The following is a 21,223-nucleotide window of genomic DNA, read 5'->3' as shown; positions in this document are numbered from 1 at the left end:
TAACTTGCTTAACTCACGCCTGCTCTCAGTCAACCTTTAATATAATAAATTTGAATGAGATTGCGCTCACAAAAACTCGGCCTTAACTCTGCCCATATAAAAAGCAGGCTAACCAGATGACCCAAAGATATTCAGGTTAGTTGGGCTTAGCCCATAAATTTTCTTCTTCTCTTTTTAGGCAAATCCCATAACCTAATTTCTTGATTATCCCTACCATAGTATATCCATTGGTGGCCCTATCATTTGAAATATTCTATCTAAAAAAGATTTTCCCAGGAAAAGATGCGTTGGAACTTGGATATACACACAACACAAGTGTCCTCCACCAACCAATTCACCGTAGTGTCCTTTTGGAACCAAAATGAGAAATTTAGGTTAGATTTTAGGGAGGATTTTATTCCTAACCATAGACGTTAAAATATATAAAAAAATAAATCAAAGAAACGTAACAGCGTTGCACCCACGTGTCAGTGACTTTACAGCCATCACCCATTTACCCTGTCTATAAAGAAGGCAAACACAAACCCTAACCCTTCTCTACGCCACCACCCCAAACCCAAAGAGAGCCCACGAACAGAAGAAGGGAGAGGAACATCACCTCATTTTCCCTTTCTCCTTCGTTCTCATGGCTTCTCTGTTATACACCAAATCAAATCCACTGGCTTCCTTCCTCCCCAAAACTAAGTTCCTTATCCAACGGTGCGTTTTACTCTGTCAAGTTTTGTGTTTTTGTTTTCTTCTTCTTTAGAACTAAATAACAATTTTCGTTTTCAGTTTTGTTCTTCTTTTATACTATTTATTTAAATACGTGACCTCGGGGGTAGGGATAACTGTTCTTGATTGTGGTAAAACAGGCGTTGTTACGCAGCTGCGTCACATGGGCCGCTGCCAGCTGCATTGGGTAAGGGAGGGTCCAGGAGCTCTATGGTAGAAGAGTGGGTCGTGAATGCTATGAAAGAAGAATCTGGGCTTGGCTCTTCATCTTCGTGGGCCCCAGATCCCCTAACTGGATATTACAGGCCCTCCAATTGTGCGAACGAAATTGACCCGGTGGAGCTCCGAGAAATGCTATTGAAACACAGAACAAAGTGAGCCCAGTCCCACAACAGTGACTAGCAGAACAAGAGATATGTGTAGGACTTGATGTATCATTATGAGATCATTGTGGTGTCCTTGGCATTAAGGATTTTTAATTAATTATTAATCCTGATTATGTGGGCTCAGAGCACCAATCCTTTTAGTTTAGGAGTTGCTTTTTGGTGAGTTGTGATGCGGTGGTACTCCTTTTTCTTACCGGATTTTCTTTATCCGAGATTTTTTAAGACAAGATTTTAATAAGTCCACCTTATATCATCCTTATCCAGTTTACTATTATTATTATTATTATTTTGTTTTTCAGTCCTTATGAATTGCTTTAGGTAGCCATCTCCTTGTTGGAATGTGCTTGTGTCCCGACTTTCATGTGGTCACTGACAATAGTTCAGAAGTAATAAAGTTCTACTTCTATTCAGAAAAAAAAAGCCGAGAGTTACGGTGGTGGGTTAATATTAGCCTATTATAATAAAGATAATAATTAATAATATTGTTTTGTCTCTACTCTTCATCTTCATGTTGGTTTAACCACACTAATCTGTGTTTACATAAAATAATAGGAATGGATAAGAAAGAGGAACTTCGTGTGTAGCTAAAGCAGCAACTAAAAACAAAACAAACAAAAAAAGAGGGATCCGACAATGAATTTAATTAGTGTGCTAATTGAGGAGGAAATTTACAAGCACTAGGCTTTGGAACCTGGAAAAAGCTTTGATCCTGACCGTGTAAAGTAAAGGTGGAGTAGAGTAGCCTTCAATTCCGATTCTTTTTCCCACTTTGATATGGAGCTCAATTTCATATCCGGAATGCCAACATGATTTCATGGTTTAATATCACTTATGGTGCCGTGTGATTTCAATTTTCTTAAGCGGTCATGTGTTCGAGTGGTTAAGAGCAATATCCTCCTTCAATATCATTTGTATCAAAACAAAAACAAAAACTCTTGCATTACACCTTGACACAAATGTCCCCTAGCACAAAATTGACAAAAATTACTTATAAATGTAGATTGCAATGGCTCTCCAAAAGATACATGACCTATATATTGACTTGCATGACAAACTACAAGAATCATTTGTGATTTGGACATAAATTCATTCGTAGCTTTTACCTATTCCTTTGAATCTAATCCACTATTTTTTTTTCTTTGGAGTTTTTTTTCTTTCTCTTTTTGGTAGCATTCATAATGAGATACATAATTGTTTACGCAATTTGTTTTGTGCATTATTGAATGTCAATGCAAAACTAGTGAAAAATATAACCTAATTGGGTCGGGTCCACAATTTCACATCCATGTCCATATATATGGCTTGCGGGAACTGTGTAAAAAAGAAGAAGGAAATCTAAAGCCCATGGGTTAAAAGTACAAGTACATGGCCCGGGTCCACATATTATTACTCTTTTCTGCGTTCTGACTTCTGAGTCAATAAACAATGACCCACATGAAAAGCTGTCCTTTTTGTAATTTTGGAATTCTTGCCCATCTCATGATTTTTTTCACATTTTTTCCTACTTCCAAACAATATTCTTTTCACTAGAAAGGGAAAAAAACAATAACATCTTTGTTTGTTTCCACATCCCACAGTCCATGTTAGCTCAAAAATTGTTTGGTTTAAAAAGTGAGTTCCATATCCATATTGTATGTTAAAGTATGTAATAATTATTAAAGATCTGAGATTGAGAAGAAACTTTTCAAGCTCGAGAAATAAAATCATGCCGATATTCAAATTCGAGTAAAACACCACATTTTAAAGAAACATCACGATAATTTACGTGTTATAATATAAATAAATGTCAATGTTGATATATCTTGAATTTAGGGTATAATTTTAATAAATAAAGACGCATAATAGAACATATGTAGAGTAATAATAATGTGTCAATGTCACCGTCACACCAAAAACATTACTTCTACTCAAGACTCATTATAGGGGTGTGTAGGTCAATGCACAAAGAGAAGTGGTAAAAAAAGGACCAAATTGTAGTGTGCCGGGAGGAGACACAAAACTCAATTATCAAGTCTAACTAGGGAGCTTTAATAATGAGACTATGTTAAGGAGTTATAACGAAAGAGTTTAATTCAACAGTCCAATAATAACTCTGCACCTGATCGAACGACTAATAAAGACCTCATCATTATACACCAAGATCGTATTCAAATTCCCCCTAAAACCCCATATTTACTTAGATGCCATCCAAATGACCCAATCTACCCAACCAAAGCAACAAATCCCACCACACCCAATCAAGCAAGAGTTAACCCATGCACCCATCCAGTCAAAGAACACTTGGCATCTCCCCATAGGTTCCCAAAAATCCCTCCCAAAAACATAACGACACTGAAGAGAAGTCCTCCAAAATTGCTTTGATCATGCATATCATTGCAAAAAACTCTCTTTCCTCAGATATTTTCAATCTCCCAAGCCCAACTGTGAATCTTGAGGACATTTAAACAACCAGGGTGGAAGGGGGACCCCTAGAATTAATTAAAGTATATTTTGTCAAAGGGATCATCATAAGAAAATTTTCTTAGTCCAGTGTAGTCCAAAACCAAATAGTGCTGGGGATTCTCTAACATGGGCCACTCTGATTTTGGAGCTTACATTTTGTCCAACACCAACCAAACATGTGTATGCATGTGACAACTGAAAGCTCACAAGAAGCCAACACATGCAATTTATATTTATTAAGAAGAAATAAATTAATACTCATATTTCTTTGCCATAACATTAACATCAAGGTCCAAATTACAAAAATTTAAAAAAAAAATTAAGCAAAGACTAAAAAATTACACCAAATCCCAAAAACAACAGAAGAAGAGATAAAGATGGTCAACATCTGCACTTCGCTATAATAAAATAAAAAAACAGTCCTCACTGTGCAAACACAAGAAATTTTAGCCATGAAACCAAGAGACTAATTAAGATTTAAGACGAAACCCAATGTGTTACATTACTAATGGAATTGCAGACCAGGAAATTAAGATAAATAAACACAGGGACTAGTAGAGTAATTAATAATAAACAGGTGGGTAATTTAAGTAATTTAATTAATTAACAGAGTTTAATAATGTGTATGAAGAAAATGGTGATGAAGATCAACCTCTGACTGATAGCAAGGAAGGAATGCCATTCAGGGTGGGGGTGGTGTTCTTATCTGAAGCTTGCCTAACTATATCTCTCTTCCCATCTTTCGAAGAAGAAGAAGAAGGCTTGGTGAAGGCTCTCATGGGGCTAGCAAAAGCCCAGCCCCAGCTCCTGCTGCGGCCATGGACGAGCTGTCCTTCTGCAGAAGACGAAACCCAATAAGAGGAAGACGATGAAGATGAAGATGATGATGTCATCATGAACCCACTGAAAATCCCACCACATTTCACTCGCTCTTTCATGCAGTGGCTGTTATTGTTTTCTCCGTGACGGTGGACGCTGGCCTTGGGCTTGCCTTCTCTCTGAGACTCGACCCTTCTGAGAGTGCAGTCGCCGAACCCAGTTGAGATCCGCTCGAAGAAGTCACCGGAGAAGCTTCTGCTGCCGCACCCGACGGATCTGGATCTCGAGACCTTGCGCTCGAACGAGGAGGCCGAGGCAGCAGTGGCTTGGCTGCTGTTGGGGCTAGCGCTGTCGTCGTCTGCTGCAGCTGCTGCCTCGACCGCAAGGTGTTCGCTTTTATTCCTCAGAGAGGACGACCCCAAGCATTTGGAGTCCTTCTGCGCGGCTGACGATGTGAAGGAAGAAGAGGACGAGATCTTGGACTTGTCGATTGCTTTCTTGTTCAAACTGTTTGATGAGGAGGATTTGGCAGACGAGTGATAGAGAAACGACCAAAACCCACCTCTCTTTCTGGGGCTAAAGTCCTCAGAACCATCCAGGAAATGGTGGGCTCTTCTTGGGGTTGTGGTCGATTTGCTTCTTTTTAACACGACATCAGCCGCCGCTCGATCGGAAGACGCAGCATTAGAAGTAGCAGTGCTCACTTTCTTCTTCTTCTTCGCCAAGAGAAACGAAATCCTGGCTCTTCTTGTGTTGTAGAAGTCATCTTCCTGACGATAATTGTTACCAATATTGCTTCTAGGTTTTGCAGAAGCTGAGGCTGGGTGGACTGAGAGGGAGAGTGAGAGAGAGGCAGCAGAGGAAGACGGACCAGCAGCAACACCATTGCCATTATGAACAACACCAACATTGACAGTGTCAGATCTAAAAGAAGGGGAGGAAGAAGAGGAGGCTGAAGCATGAATGGGGAGAGGGAAAGAGGAAGACACAAGCTTCCCAAGCTTCTCTTGGAGGCAGAAAGCACAGATCCCTCCTGGGTTGTTTCTGTATGGATGGTCACTGCACTGCATCCCATCTCCCATGTCTTGATCTTGAACTTGATCATGATGGCCCACCACGCCATTCACCCTCCCTCCTCCTCCTCCCTTGATGCCTTCCATCATCATCATCATGAAACTTGTAACCAAAACCCAATCTTCGTGCTCAACTAGAGATGGGGTGTTTTTGATATTTTTGCATTATTTTTGGTGGAGAATAATGGGTATTTGTTCTTTTTTGTTCTCTGGTTTTCTGTGCTTGGGAGAGATGGGGTTTTGAGAGGGGGAAGCAAACAAAACAGAGAAAAGGAGTAAGCAGAGATGGTCAGAGGGTGTAATTGAGTGGGAGAAAATAATTATGGCATTGAAGTAGGGCTAAGCTTGTGGAGAGAGATAGAGGCGGAGAGAGAGAGAGAGGAGAGAGTCCCCAGGAGCACGTGGAAGACTGACTTCTCCCTATAAGCTTAAAAAAGTGTGTAAAAAGACAACCATAACACTTAAATATTTTTGCAGACAGCCCAAGCAGAAGAATCTGTAAAAGACTATGTACACTAAACTCAACCCCTCTCTACTCTACGTTTGCACTTTGCACGGATTCATTTCTCTTTTTCTGCTATTATATTAATCTATTTATTATTTATTTATTTTCCTTCTTATATTTATTTAACAATTTTAATTCCAAGAACAAAAGCTTCTGCAAATATATGGATTCCACCTCCAATGCTATGGCCTCGCAGGCTTTGCTGCTGCCACTACGTGTCCTGCATGTCCCCTCTCCAACTCTCTACCCTCCGCTGCCTCACGCGGCGCTTTTACTTCTACTTGTACTATATTCAATATTTGCTATTATTATATCCCACTATTTACAACTCCTATAACTAAATTTAAATTTGTTGAGTATTAACTATAATTTACAGCAGCTTAAATTAAAGAAAAGTAATCAAAGAATCATTTTAACTCTTCGGTCTGCAAAAGCAAAAGGGTGTATCAAATTCAATTTGTATCATTGTTTTGTAGAAAATTAAAGACCCCATTAGTGAGCGTTCGAATACATGACTTTGAGTGCAGAAATAATTGTTTTTAACCATTTAAGTTATAAATTTCTTGTGCCAAATAAATTAGGCTTATAAAATTTGCAAACGGTTTCATTTTCAGTTAAAAAGAAAACTTTAGAACATAATGTTGTAATTAAGAACACTTGTCGACTAAATTAAACATGGGATTTGTTGTGTTCATCTACCCGGGGGAAGATTCATAATGCTTAGGGCCCCAATGCGTACATGGCTACAAGGGTTGTGAAGTAGACAAATCAAAGATGGAGCATGGACGGATTATCAAATATGTTAGTAGTGCTGAAGACAGTCGGTCGTCCACGAAATATATGGATCCCACGTCGATATAAATTAATATCCGTAGTTGGGATAAGCTACAGTACTACACTTCACACGTGGTTGTGCATGCATGCCTATATACAGTGTGTTATATATTAATGCAGGGCACCAGACAATGAGCTTTCCGAGCTTTTACTAGATGTGCTCTCTAATGTGTTCCTTAGGTACAATTTTACCGTACTAAATCACTAAGGCCTTTTTGTTTTGATTTGACATCAAATTTATGGAGATTAATTAGTGTGTAATGTTACCCTTATGATCCCATATGATATTTTTAATAAAATGAATTCCAAAATTTCGAGTATGGTTGAAAAGATCGGTTATGTGTGAGTTTTTAGTATGGTAACTGAGTTTTCGTATAAAATTGATATTTATTTTTTACAATAGTGATCCGAGAGTTTTGTTAAAATTGAATTCGATGAACTGAAAATGAGTACATCTAAGATCAAATGAACATTCTGGACTGAGCTTTTTCTATTACCAACATGGAGAACAAATTAATCAGCAAAACCTGGCATAGGGTTCCTTCTTTGCTGTGATTGTCTGGTGCGAGTACAATTTGGTCGAATTTTTCTTGGTTAATTAATTGATTGCCATAAGATAAGACCATACATTACAATGCAAACAGATTGCATTTTGAGACATGACAATGAATATGTGACATGATTAGATTAGAGAAGGCTCTCTCCAGCTGAACCGTCCCCATCCACCTGGATTTCTCAAGACCCTTCAACTATCAGTAAATCTATATCAGTATCAGATGATCTGCCCCACTCATTCAGTCCAAATCATCACAGCCGTCCATCATCACTTCGTCTTCAACTTGTCAACTCAGTGACATCCAAATCTTTCTTTCTGTGGTGTTCACCCTAATCCCACGCTACTAAAATAAAACTATTATCAGATATAATAATAACTCTTCATTTTATTTAATTTTGTAACGAAAATAATATTATTTTATTATTCTAACTAATAATACGAAAAATAAATAGCCCGCGCTCATTTCGTGAAAATCTCTCCCATAAAAAAAGCACTAAAAACTATAGAGTACTCTAAAGTGGTTATAAAGTAATAATATTTTGGTGACAAATAAGACAAAACATTTGTCGTACTAAAATGACTTTATGGGGACAATATACAGTAGCCTAATACCCCAGCCATGCTACAAAATATTAAATACATATGCAGCTTTTTTTATTTATTTCAATAATGGGTTTGTTTACTTCGCAGTGGTACAGCTCGGCATATGCAGCAACTCCACACTTGGCAGTCGTCTTCTGGGCCGTTGCTTTTGCTTTATTATTGAAGGAGGATTTAGAAATCATTTTATTTCCAGGTTTTTGGTTTTGTAAATTGTGTCTGAATAGACTGCTATAATAGCAACAAAGTTGGATAAGATGGTAACCGGAAAGGGCCTCAAACGGACAAAAAAGTCCAATTATTATTGATTCTAGTTTTACCTATGTCACAATCCAAACTAAAAATCAACCAAAATTGAGACCCCTAATAATGCATATGTATTAAACAAATTGACGATTTTGATAACAATTAACATCTTCATGATAAATCGTCTATTTATTTAATACATATGGAAGATTCGTTAGCTTAAGAGATAAATATTCAAATAGTAATTTAAAAAATGAACAATTTTAATACGACATATGTATTTAAAGATTCGTTAATAACAATTTGGATTGGATGCCCAAGAAGGTCCACCCAAAAGTATTGTCAATTATGCAATGCATAATAATCGTGGGGTACTATTTGGGTTTTGAGGCTTTGATTGGGGATCATAATGTCAGTTGGTTAACCTAATTCTACCTTGGGCAGTTGAGTCGGGTCAATTTCAATTTAGCTAAGGCTAGCTTGCTTGTACATCAAACTGGATGTGTACAATTATATAATATTAAATGGGTTATTTATTCAAATAGTCCTTAAATTTATTTGTTCAACTGATTCATCAACTCTATATTAATTGACAAATTGGTTCTATCATTACATTTCATTAATATTGCCGTTAATTTAGGGTTAAAATCGTCAATTTATTCAAAAATATTAATTAATTAATTAAATCTATATAAAATACTATAAAAATCAATTTTATATGAAAACTAAAAACTAAAATGCCCAATAGTAAAAAAAACCCACCTGACCCTCCCCCACCTCCATCCCTGCAACCCACCCCCCAATCTTTCTTCCTTCCTTTTTTCAACAATCAAACAGAGCTAAATTCCCAAATAAAACAAACAAAAATAACTAACAATTAAAATTTTCGTTGAAACCCTTTTAACACCAACACCCTTGCGAGCAATTGGGTACCTGGAGAACATGGCAATGAAGGTGATGGTGGAGGCGAATGAGAGAAAGAAGATGCAGAGGAGTAGATGCTTCTAAGGCCAGAGGCTATTGGTGGTGAGGACAACGAAAAAGGATGGGTTCTTTTATAGTGAGAACTTGGAGGGCTACGATGCAAGTGAGGCTTTGTCTCTTGATTCCATGGCTGGTCTGGTGCAATGGTTTGGGATGTCTTTCAGGCGAGCATGTCCACATCCAGCACCTCTTGAGTTATTAAAAAGACAACAACTTTGTCAAAGCCTTTTGAGGTACGAAAAAGACAACTAAAATTCACAGGAATATAACTGTAGGATTAATTTGCCGATTAATATAGAGTTGGTTAACCATTTCAAAGAATAATTTAGTTGAATGATCAAAACGCAACTCAAATATAAGTCTAAAGACTATTTGAGCAAATAACCCAAAAATCCATCAAGAATTTGTTACTGCTTGCTTTCATGGGCCTTGTCCTGATTTGGAGAACTTCTTCCACATGTATGATATAATTTATTCCACTATTTCAGTTTCAGACGCTGAATATTTTTTTTAAACTTTTTATTGGTCGGAATGGGTTTTTGACGTACTTGCCATAAGAAGCCTAATATCATATATTATGGCCTATCCCTCAAGGTCCTTCGAATGGTAGAATTGGGCTGGGGTTGCTTTCTTAAACAACTTAGCAGCCCTGGTTTTCCTTCTTCTAAACAAGTGAGAAAAATAAAAAAGGTTTGAATGTATGAATTGTAGGAAATTTAGAGGAGAGGACAGTATGTTCGGTTTCAATATAATCAAATCAATCCTTGTCTGTAAATGACTCACTAGTGTAGTGTTTTAGAGCAATTGTTTTTACAGGAAAGGTCCTAAGTTTGAGTCATAACATTCATATAATGTGTGTGAATTTAGTATACTATCGCCTCTCTCAATAGGAAAGGTCCTAAAAAAAAATTTCAATCATTGCCTAAGTTTTCTGGATAAGCATTCCGAAGCAATAATAATTTTAAAGATTACAGCCATTTTTTCCATCCAATACGACTATAGATGCAATCCTTGTAATCCACTTTGGTGTCACTCTATAATGTTTACCTTTGAATTCGGTTCATATATTCAATTCTCCGTCTTCTAATATCACTTATAAAAAAATAAAAAAATAAAAGGGAAAATTGGGTGGAGTTCTTAGTGTAAACCCAATACTAAAGAGATGGGAATAAGAGCAGGCCGTAAGTGAGCCCAGTACGTAGCCCACTCACTAGATCATGGCATTCGCAAGCAAGGGGCCTCCCACTAAGAAGATGAACCAACATTTATGCATACCAGTACGTATATAGGCCTTACAAAATAATGCTCTCTCTCTCTCTCTCTCTCTCTCTCTCATTTTCTTTTTTCTTTTTTGTTTTATCACATGCACCTAACCTATACACCAAATGAACTGACTGCCCAAACACACTTGCATAGGAAGAAAAAAAGAAGAAGAAGAAAAAAAAGTGTCATAAAAACAGATGATTTAAGAACACTAGAGGTGTAGCTAATTAAGTGGTCTCCAATATTTCTCCATTTTTTTGTGATGGAGTAGCAGAAGAAGGTGAGATAAGAGGTTCATGTTGCCTTCCTTCTTCCAGCAGCCCACTTGAAATATTATCGGCTGGTTTGGCATTTCTGTAAATCGCATATAGCACTAGCTGCGTTGTTCCAAGAAGAAACCCAATCCCGTTTGGTACCTAAACCATGCATAAAAAGAGAGATTTTTTTATTTTTTTATTTTTTTTCAGAAAGAAAAATGTTTGCATTAATAAGCTTAGAATTTTCTATATATATAAAAAAGGGATAGGAATTATTACCCCAAGGAAAACATCTCGTATGAGCCAAGCATAGAGAGTCCACACCCCTCCGTTGAGGAAAAAGAAAAATGAGAGGAAGAATGGCATGTACTCCACACTCTTAGTTGTTATCACTGTTTTCTGAAAATAACATAAAATGTATGATGATATGTCATAATTCATATAATAGATTCCAAACGTGCATAAAGCAATAATAAGGACAAAGCAAAGGTGGTTCTTAAAATGTTATAACTCTTGCACTCTTTTTTACATTTTTTTTTGAATCATTGGATTAATATCCAACGGTGGGTGACCACAATCTCTTGAACTCCTGTAGTCCAAGAAATCGGGACTGTTGGTCCATATTCCTTCTTATTCAGATAATAGATTTCACTTAAACACGAGAGTTAATGGAAATCTATATATAACACAAGGGCGGAATTACGTTAATGACTACAGTGGGTTATAGCCCAAGGAGGGTTTTAGGGATTTTAAAGAAAAAAAATTAAACTTATATATTTAACTTGTTTTGAATATAGCTAAGTATATATTAATTTATTAAAGTCCAAAAAAGTTTAATTTATTATTATTATTAATTAAGTTGCAGGGCCTCAATAAAAATACACATTAAAATATGTACACATATGTTCATTTTGATAATATGTGTTTTTTAGTTGCATTTAATATGTATTTTTTTTTCTATACGAGTAATATTCTACTTTAATCTAATTTAAAATACGAAGAGGAGGATTCGAACTCGGGTGCAAAGTGGGAAGCACATTCGCTCTAGCCAACTTGACTAAGCCCATGTCTGCAATATATATTTGTTTTATGCTAAAACTTATTGGAAATTAGCATTTAGCCATGCACTAGAGGTTCTAGAATAAACATACAAAAAACACTTATTGGAAATTAGTCATGAAATTATGAACAAGCGTGGTTTATATGATTTGATGTATACTTCTATTTCTAGAAAAACTATAAAATTTGTAAGTACAAAAAAAAAAAAGATTATTTGGTTTTTAAGCTAATAACTTTAGCTAGCCACCCATTGAAAAATTTATGGTTTCGCCATTGATGTTACATGTAGCATTTTTTTCGTTTTAAAAAAAGTTGATTTATGTTTGAAATAAATATATGCTAATTATTTTTCTTATGGTTAAATACCTTTTTGGTCATTGAGTTTTACACAAAAATTCAATTTGGTCACTCAAAACACAATTTAGCCAAATTAGTCACTGTGTTTCCTAAACCCTTATCTTCCGCTCAATGCAATTTATTTTTTTAGGCAACACATTCAGTCTTCTTCCTCTAATTAACTCAACCAGTTAGGATATATTGTGCTATTAAGGTTTAACAAATTGAGGAAAATCTTGAGTTGAAATCAAAATTATGATGTATAAGATCACAGATTGGATGTTATATTGTGACTTCAGATGGCAATCAAGGTGATAGAGCTCCAAAATATGTTGGCATGTTGTTGATTTCATTTTAATTTGGTTTGACATTTTGATTTTCCTTATTATATCTCCCAATTTCAATTTCAACTTAAGATTTCCCCCAATTTGTTAAACTCTAATATCCCAATATACCATAACTCATTGAGATAGAAAAAGAAGACCTAAAACAATAACAATAAAAACTGAACTTAACAAAACATAACGAAATGTCTATATCAATTATAAACTTTAGAAAACACAGTGACCAATTTGACTAAATTTTTTTTATCAATGACTAAATCAAATTTTCGAGTCAAAATCAGTGACAAAAAAAGTATTTAACCATTTTTCTTATTTGCGTGGTAAATAAAGTACTCTCTTACTAAACTTTTGATGTGAAAACAAATGCTTATTTACGTGGTCAATATGGATAACAGTTTTATGCAACGAATGCGTTGTGTAGCCTGCGGACCCTACGAATGCAGCTTTTCGAACAGCTGTCTCCAACTACTCTATGGTATGGGACCTGAGTTTCTAGATTTCAACAAAATGAATGGTTTGGACTAGGGGTGGGCATTAGAACCGCAAAACCGCAAAACCGAACCAAACCAAACCGAAAAAATCCGGAAAAAACCGTGTTGACTAAAAAAGTAAAAAACCGAGTCAAATCCAAACCGAACCGGTTCAGACCGGTTCCGGTTTCGGTTTTCTACTACAAGGAACCGGTCCAATCCGAACCGGTCCAATATAATTAATTAATATATATTTTATATATTTTATATATTTATATTTTATATTTTATATATAGTTAACATGTGGCTGTTTTGTATTGGGTATCTAAAATACTACCGTACGCACACACACACAGGATCATCACAACTAAAACACACGATTTAGGGGTTTCTTCTTCCTTCTTCGATTTTTTTCCTCTCCCTCTCTCTGATTTCAGAGCCGCCGAACCCGAAGAACCTTTCCTTTCCTCTGCGTGAAACCATTGTTGCAGCCATCCTTGTTCTTCTTCAGCCGTCGCGCCGTCGTCCTCGTCACGCAAGCAGGTTCAATTCTTCTGGCTTTCTTTTTTCTTTGTTTTTTCGTTTTGTTTCTTTTCCCCCTTCGATTCTCTGTCTGACCATCTCTATGTCCATTATTGAGCTATGAGCTGTATGTGTTAAGTGAGCTTTTATGTAATTTGTGATTTTCAGGCAAGAAGGGCATTGCGGGCTTTGAGGGGGTTGGTGAGGTTGAAATCATTGATAGAGGGCCAATCTGTTAAACGGCAAGCAACTACCACACTAAGATGCATGCAGACTCTTGCTCGTGTGCAGTCTCAGATTCGTGCAAGGAGAATCAGAATGTCTGAGGAGAATCAGGCACTACAGCGACAGCTCCAACACAAACAAGAGAAAGAGCTTGAGAAATTCAAAGCTTCTGTAAGTTTATAAACTTTATATTATGTTTATTTAAGCTGTCTATGTGTGCTCCTGTACAATTGTGATGGTTGTGGTTTGTTCATCTATTTTCATCCTTTCATTCGCTTTGTTTCTCTTGTTGGTCAATTCCACAATTTGCTCGCATTTGCTCTGCCATCTGTGTGCATCTGTGTTGCAATGTTCTGGTGAAATTCGCCGGAAAACTTTTTATTAAAAAAAGAAGAGAAGATTATTAAAGTTTTCATCTGGATCCAATTTCACGTTAACTTTAAAAAAAGATTCTAAAAGAAGCAAAAATTCAACTCTCTTTTCTCCAAAATGTGAAAAAAATTGGTTTGAAGGGCCATAGTTTCACAACGAACTTCACTGGAATTTTTGCAAAGAGCCAAAAAGGTTTAATTAAGAACCCACTCATGCCTTTTGTATCGGTCAGTTGTTTGTTTTTACATTTAGCAGAAATTATATGGAGGAATATTTGGTTTTGCTTCCATGCACTGTTCTCTGAGCTTAATTTCCAATTTATTTTACCCTCTAGTTTTAGATTAGTAGAAATCTCTCTCTCATCACACACAAATGTGAAGACTTAGATATCTCTACATTTTGTAATCACCATACTATCCTAGTCGGGCTTTAATCTTTGTTTTTCAGTTTTTCAGTTTTGCAGTTTTTTAGTTTTGCAGATTTTCAGTTTTGCATATTTTTGTTTTGCTTTATTACTGCTGTTGCTGTTCAGTTTTTCAGTTTTTCATTTTGCAGTTTTTCAGTTTTGCAGATTTTCAGTTTTGCATATTTTTGTTTTGCTTTATTACTGCTGTCATAGGTTTGACAGTGTATAATTGGTTTCAGTTTTTCAGTTAATTGGTTTCTGTTTTTCAGTTGCTTTCTAGTTAAGTGTTGATATTATCATTTAGTTGGAAATGATAATTTGTAATTGGATTGTATATATGAGGGTTGTTTATGTTGTTAAGTTGTGTTTTTGTTAATATATATCATGTTAAGTTTTTTTCTTTGTTTTTTGTTTTTGTAATTTTATATGTGCTTTATTAATGTATTATATAATATGTATGTTGGACTAATGTTTTAATGGGTTTATGTTTTTTTTATGTAGATATTATGAGTTCATCCACACCTAGCACCATAGCTCCAACTACTTTTCAATGTTAGGAGGAATTTAATTTGGGTTGTAATGTATATTTGGATTGAATTTGGGTTGTATTTGGCTAGTAATTTATTTTGGAACTTATTTTGTTGAAGTTTGATTTAATTTGGGTTGTAATTTATATGTTGAAGTTGGATTTAATTTGGATTGTATTTTTGTTGAAGTTGGATTCATTTTGATGATGTTGAAGTTGGATTGAATTTTTGTTGAAGTTGGATTCATTTGAATTTGGATTGTATTTTTGTTGAAGTTGGATTCATTTTAATGTGTTGAAAGCTTGATGGAACCTCAAATTTGGGGTATGTTAGTATATAAAATACATTTTGGGCAGATTTGTTAAAATTTAAAATTAAAAAAAAAAAAAAAAAAAAAAAAAAAAAAAAACCGGAACCGCAAGAACCGAACCGGAACCGGACAGGTCCGGGTTGGTTCGGATTTCTGTATGGATGTTGAGCAGAACCGGTCCAAACCGAACCGGTCTGCACTATCGGATTAGGTTCCATTTTTCCCCCGGAACCAGTCCAAACCGAACCGTGCCCACCCCTAGTTTGGACGGAAAGAAAAGGATCAAACGAAAGGTTTTTTCTTTTGGTTGAGATCAAACAGAAATTAAAGAAGGCAAATTTTTTTCCCTTCCATATTAAAACAACAAAAAACTGTCTGGCATATACCTACCTACTAGCAATTAGGTCAGAGGGTTTTTCTTGCAAAACGTCTTGATTTGAATCCCTCCTCACCAATTAATAAAATAAAAAATAAAAAAAGAAGTTGACCTAGATTTTAATTATTGGACCAACCAAGGGTTCGATGAGAAAAAAAAAAAAAAAGGGTGTAGTGAGCAAAATTTGGGTGTTCTTACCATGGCAACTAGCGGCGAGCCGTACATGATGATGTTTAAGCCTGCACAAATGAACCCTAGTGCATCAATACGTGTCTCTCCCTGCAATGCCAGCCAGGTAGCTAAAATGGCAGCTACTAGAAAACCCACATCCAAGGTTCCAATCAAGATGGCCGTCTTTGCCTGAAATGTTGTTGCCGACATAAAATAGATCGTCAATTGAGATGTACCACAAAAGAAATTTAAAAAAAATTGTGAATTTCGACCACACATTTAAGAAAAAAAATCTATAAAATCAATCGTCTGAATTCACAGTCTGTAACTAAAGGAGTGAAGAAAGTTAAACATTACCCTCATCTTTGCTGGGGCATATACTAGAAACAAAATAAGGTAGATAATCTCAACAACGACACCAAAACCATTGACAGTGGCCACAAGTAATCCTCCGGCGGGCCTTATAATTCCATAATAAGTCCACAAGAAGGAGTTGAGGAATGTGCAAACATAAGGCAGACTCTCGAAGTCCTCCGTCGATCGGTGCTTTACAATTCTCCAAAACGTTCCGCTGCATTTATATATAATTCAAAAACTCTTAGCTCTTTCTCTTTCGAGGGGTTTGGAAGCTTAGTTGAAACTATTAGCATGAGATTAAGATCTTACACAGGAGCAAGGAACATTAGCACTGAGATGATGTTGCCTGCAAATTATAGGAAAATTGCCACCAGAAAAGATTATGCTAAAAACATTACATACTAATTAAATAATTAATGCAAATTAAAACTTAATTAGTGGTTTTCTTACCTATGACCCCAATAAATATAATTAATCCTTCCATGTTTAGAAAACTTTTTCCTCTTCAATTTGGATCAGGCGCCAGGAGAGAGCTAGCTAGCTAGGAGGTTGAAGAGAGAGAGAGAGAGAGAGAGAGAGAGAGAGATAGCTAGCTAGGAGGTTGAAGAGAGAGAGGGAGAGAGAGAGAGATAAAGAAAGCTTGTTTCTTCATTTTAACATATACATGGTTTGAACTTAAAGCATTTATTTGACAACAACCAAAAAATAAAAAAAATAAAAAAATTGAAGCATTTAACAATATCAACATGGTTCAATAATTTATGGTCCATGTTCTTTGAGAATTAAAATTATATTTTTCTTTGGCCCAAAAGTTGTGGGTCTACTCAAGTGAGAATTATTTCTTTTCTTGTTTGGGAAAAAGTCTTATGTCTAATTAGTTTACTGTATTAATTAAACTAAAGAAAGAAGACTTGAGTGAAGTCACGTGCTAGCTAGACGTAACTTTAACCTTCAGGGAAGAAATAAACCCAGATCATTTGGGATTTAATAAATATATTACCATCAGGATATAAGAGCTCTTATATTCTTGTCAGTAGCAATGTAACCTGTATGCAGAAGTTTTTCTTTTTATGTTTTTGATGAATTATTCTTGCATATGTGTCAAACTGTGATTCTCAAAAAAAAATAAGTATCTCCTTACGGGAAAGAAAACAAGCAACATCCTTATCATCATAATCATGTTCCCCATTTATTCATATAATTGGTTTTTTTCTTTAATGTTTGTGCTTGAGATATTTTTTTAACTTTAAAAAAAAGAAATATAACTAGATTAAGTGCCCGTTTGGCATTGCTTATTTAGGGTAATAAGTTATTTTTAAAAAATTTTGAGAAGCCCAACCCGTTTGGTAAACTGTGAGAAAATCACTTATTGTTAAAAATTGTTGTGAGAGAAAGCTATAAGGAAAAACAGCTAATTAGCTGCTTTCATTTTTTGATTATGCAGGAATCAGTTTTGAAGAGGCGCTGGGTTTAATGATTATGCGGCAATCATTTTTTGATTATGCATAAAATCAATACCAACAATACTTTTAACAAGATTTTACCAAACGCCAAACTGCTTTTTCTCACAGCTGATTTCTCTCACAGCAAATCTGACAGCGATTATTTTCACAGCACAGTAATGCCAAACTGGCCCTAAGAGTTGTTGGTTATATAATTGGTTCGAAAATTAAGATTTAAAATAAAGAAAGTGCAATCATCTTCTTTTGTGCTGAGGTTTGATTAATACAACCTTTTTTTCAGTTTCTTGTGGAAATAAGTAGAAAGGTGCACGAAACCTTATGATGATTCTCTCTCGCTAGCGAAGAGAGTTACAAGCTAGGATTAGGGTTTAGTCTATGTGCGTCGTCACCTCCTCTACAGTTTCGTCTGCCTTCCTCAGTCGTTCTCTCTACCCGCACGCCTTCTAGAGTCGTCGTTCCTATCGCCCTCGTCACTTTCTTTCGCTCATTCTCTCCGCATCAATACCCTCGACTTCGCCTTCTCGCGTCGTCGTCACAAGCCTTCACCATCCAGCGTTTGTAGGCCTGGCATCCTCCGATTGCATTAAAGCTTGATTTTTGTCTCAAGTTAAGTGGCACAGGCCAGTTTTGTCTTCCTGATGCATGCTCTCCCTTTATATTCTTCTTTCCTAGCATACCAGTGTGACTTTGACTGCCTTATCGACTATGTTTTTCATGGGAGGTTTCCTTTGACAATGTAAAGAAGTTTGAGTGTGTTTTTTGGGGTTTTTCTTTTCTCTAGTCTGCTCGTGTTTTTGAGTTGTTTCTCTGTTGGTCTCTATGTTTGTTTCTCTTATAAACGGTCCAGCGTGACCTGAATTGGACTCTCTTATTAGTTATTGACATATGTAATACTCTTTCTTTGTTTGAATTTTCATAAGAAAATTTTAATAAGACTACTATTTCATGTCGTTATATTCACGTTGTTGATATTATGAATCTTCTAAAAAAAAGTAGAAAGGTGCATTGTGGGCCTAGTTAAAGCTTCATTTTCAATAGTATAAATATTTAATTACAGGGTTTGTGATTATTTTAGATGTTACTCTCACTCCTCTTTCTTTTTTCCCCCTTTAATTCGATGGTCCAAATTATTTTAACTTATTTATTGCTGTAGTGTTGTTGATAGACCAAATAATTGGTACTGGCGGGGCCTTGTACTTGACTGGGATGACAATATTTTTTGTACTTTTTTATTTCAGAACAGATATTTCTGTGGAGATTGTATATACGTACATTAGATTTTGGACAATAGGGAGGGAAAAAGGAACCCTCACCACATTACATGAAGAGTCAAACCGATATTTATATTTCATATTTTTTATTTCAAGTGTAAAAAAGACGTATCACTAGATCAATAGCTAATTAAATATTTAATTTCAGACTAATTTAGCTTGATAAATTTTTAACTTATTTCTTATTACTTATAAATAAAAAATAAAAAAAACTAATTTCTTATATATGAAATATTGTTGGTGTATTTGGTAGTTGGTTGTTACTAGTGTGCTGTGCATTTGATGTGCCATCCATGTCTCACCAACTCAACCAATTCATTACAATTTACAATCTACAAAAACAGATCATCACATAATCAGATATTGGAGCCTTTAATTTATTAATATTTATCACATATATAAATTTGATTTTGCCTTTTAGTTGGCCAATTTCTCAAACGTGTGCAACGTGCTGAAATTTCTGCCCTTCATTTTTCCATTAAAAACAAAACAAAGGAAGGTGGATGGATTCCTTGAAATAATTATAGGGGGCCATATCCTTCCAATGCATTATTGCTTTCCGAATTCTTTTTTTTTCTTTTCTTTTCTTGTTGTTTTGGTGGAATATTGTTTTAAAACTTTTCTTATTAAGAGAGTAATAACATATTAAATTCACACACACTGTACCGATGCTAAGATTCGAATCCAAAACCTATCCTAGAAGAGCAATTTATCGAACCTCAAATTGTAGGAATAGTTTGGTGTAATGCGGACAAAAATGGACAGGAATATCTTCAAAAGCAAAAGATTTGGAGATCTGATGTTTTCGTAGTATAATATAGCAGCGACAACACAAATGACAAGTATAAAGAGCAAACTATATATTATGAAGGCTTTTGTGTTTTAATATTGTACTAACATGCGTACACTCATCACTTCATTCTTCTTCTTTATCAACGTCATCATTTTATCAATTATAAATTATGAAATATACACGTTTCTAAAGCTTCATGCTAGGGTTTTTTTTTCCCTCCTTTTCTGTAAGCAGAAGGAAGGAAAAATAAAAAGTGTTGTAAAGTCAAGGATGGATTCCAAAATAGTAAAGCCCACTACATGATTGATTGAAGAGTAATGATGAAGCATGTTTGCCATCATCTCTTGAGAGCCAACCACATCTCTTTAGAGCCAAACACTACCAGATTTTGTTTCCTATAAAAAGAGGCTTCCTCCTCACTTGTAATAGATAGAACAAACATTCAATGAATATATTGAAGAGAGTAACCAATCCAAGGGTTTCCTCTGCTTCTAAATTCTCTCCTCAATACTTTGGTTTTATAACACGTTATCAGCACGAATATCTCTAAAGATACCAGCTGACTTTTATGATGAAACCCAGTCAGAAAAACACAACTGATACACTCTCTTTCTCTCTGTTTTCCTCTCTGATTTCTTCTTGAGCTCAAATTTTGCAGAGCTTTCAAAACAGAGCCAGCAGCAACAGCAACTTGCTTCAGATTTTCCAACCATGCCCGCAAGCCAATCACTCCCAGTCTCACAAGGCCTTCAAGATCCATTAACAGAGCAGCATGACCTGCTCTTCATTGTGCTCCCTCAAATTAACAGTATAAACTGAAGTATGATCAGCTGCATGGCTTTTCTCGATGGCGGCAGACCAAACAGTACCTGCAAGACTGGCCTTCAAGGCAGCAGCTTCTTCTCCAACGCTGTCGTCTGATACAAACCCACTGAATTGTCTCACTGCAACATATGTGGTTTTCCATTTTTGGAGATGGAGGCCTTCTGCTGGTGGTGGGTTTTCTTGGTTCTTCTTTGGCACATAGAAGCTCACCACAAATGAAGATTCACAAAAGGGTCCATCGCTTGGTGAAACTTCACTGAGCACTGGGGCAGTCATCTCTATTTTCTCTCCGTACTTGTTCTTCCCTTGAATGTACTCAAACAGCCATTGATCAAAAGCCCATGGTCTGTTTAAGACAATATATCCCCGATCAAGACCTGCAGGAAGAGGATCAACGACCATAGTTGGGATCTCATCCATCAAGTTGTCAGGATTTCCTGAATGCAAAATTCGGGTAAAACCTCCCATCTCCGATCCAGGCATCCCAATAATGGGGTCAGACAGTAACCCACCATTCGAATTATCACCTACCCACTACCCACTTCACGGATTTTGACCCGCAGTAGCCTCTGCACCTTGGAGCCGAGCAAATCACCGAGAGCTCTCCCGATCTGCGCCACATCACCGCCATCATCACAGGAACTTCGTCTCCACCAGAAGACCAGGTCAAGCTAGCTCATCCGACCTTTGCCATGACAGCGGAGGCGAGGCTCCTCT

The 21,223-nt window shown here is 36.1% G+C and overlaps 3 protein-coding genes and 1 long non-coding RNA gene across 6 annotated transcripts; 1 reads left to right on the top strand and 3 right to left on the bottom strand.

Moving 5' to 3' along the window:
* LOC18793882 lies at nucleotides 3,921–6,089 on the bottom strand. Its single transcript, XM_007226310.2, has one exon. It carries the CDS (start codon nucleotides 5,531–5,533, stop codon nucleotides 4,190–4,192), a length of 1,344 nt encoding a protein of 447 aa, XP_007226372.2. The 5' UTR covers nucleotides 5,534–6,089; the 3' UTR covers nucleotides 3,921–4,189.
* Nucleotides 10,383–16,865, bottom strand: LOC18793444 (bidirectional sugar transporter SWEET17). Of its 3 annotated transcripts, none has more exons than XM_020554416.1 (7): nucleotides 16,605–16,865; nucleotides 16,464–16,500; nucleotides 16,155–16,368; nucleotides 15,825–15,986; nucleotides 10,959–11,078; nucleotides 10,694–10,838; nucleotides 10,383–10,637 (listed from the first exon to the last, which is right to left on the bottom strand). In XM_020554416.1, the coding sequence occupies exons 1-7, from the start codon at nucleotides 16,636–16,638 to the stop codon at nucleotides 10,534–10,536; spliced, it is 816 nt and encodes a 271-aa protein (XP_020410005.1). In that variant the 5' UTR covers nucleotides 16,639–16,865; the 3' UTR covers nucleotides 10,383–10,533. The 3 variants fall into 3 exon arrangements, with proteins under 3 accessions (XP_020410005.1, XP_020410006.1, XP_007227546.1); XM_020554417.1 differs by having other exon boundaries at nucleotides 10,528–10,675; nucleotides 10,721–10,838; nucleotides 16,605–16,863; XM_007227484.2 differs by having other exon boundaries at nucleotides 10,528–10,838; nucleotides 16,605–16,862.
* Nucleotides 13,185–15,076, top strand: LOC109946474. The gene is made up of 3 exons (XR_002269620.1): nucleotides 13,185–13,431; nucleotides 13,579–13,806; nucleotides 14,915–15,076. It is a non-coding gene; the product is annotated as an uncharacterized LOC109946474 (long non-coding RNA).
* Nucleotides 20,441–20,982, bottom strand: LOC18788490 (heme-binding protein 2). The gene has a single exon (XM_020569374.1). The coding sequence runs from the start codon at nucleotides 20,972–20,974 to the stop codon at nucleotides 20,441–20,443; it is 534 nt and encodes a 177-aa protein (XP_020424963.1). The 5' UTR covers nucleotides 20,975–20,982.

This window comes from Prunus persica, chromosome G1 (genome assembly GCF_000346465.2).
Source record: "Prunus persica cultivar Lovell chromosome G1, Prunus_persica_NCBIv2, whole genome shotgun sequence".
Classification (NCBI taxonomy): domain Eukaryota; kingdom Viridiplantae; phylum Streptophyta; class Magnoliopsida; order Rosales; family Rosaceae; genus Prunus; species Prunus persica.
This window is presented reverse-complemented; position numbering and strand designations above follow the sequence as displayed.

Coding starts and splice junctions, on each gene's coding strand:
- LOC18793882 (XM_007226310.2), bottom strand. CDS start 5,533: ATGATGATGATGATGGAAGGCATCAAGGGAGGAGGAGGAGGGAGGGTG.
- LOC18793444 (XM_020554416.1), bottom strand. CDS start 16,638: ATGGAAGGATTAATTATATTTATTGGGGTCATAG. Junction 16,369..16,463: donor CTAATGTTCCTTGCTCCTGT/GTAAGATCTTAA, acceptor ATATAAATGCAG/CGGAACGTTTTGGAGAATTG. Junction 10,638..10,693: donor TCTTATCTCACCTTCTTCTG/CTACTCCATCAC, acceptor TTAGCTACACCT/CTAGTGTTCTTAAATCATCT.
- LOC18788490 (XM_020569374.1), bottom strand. CDS start 20,974: ATGGGAGGTTTTACCCGAATTTTGCATTCAGGAAATCCTGACAACTTG.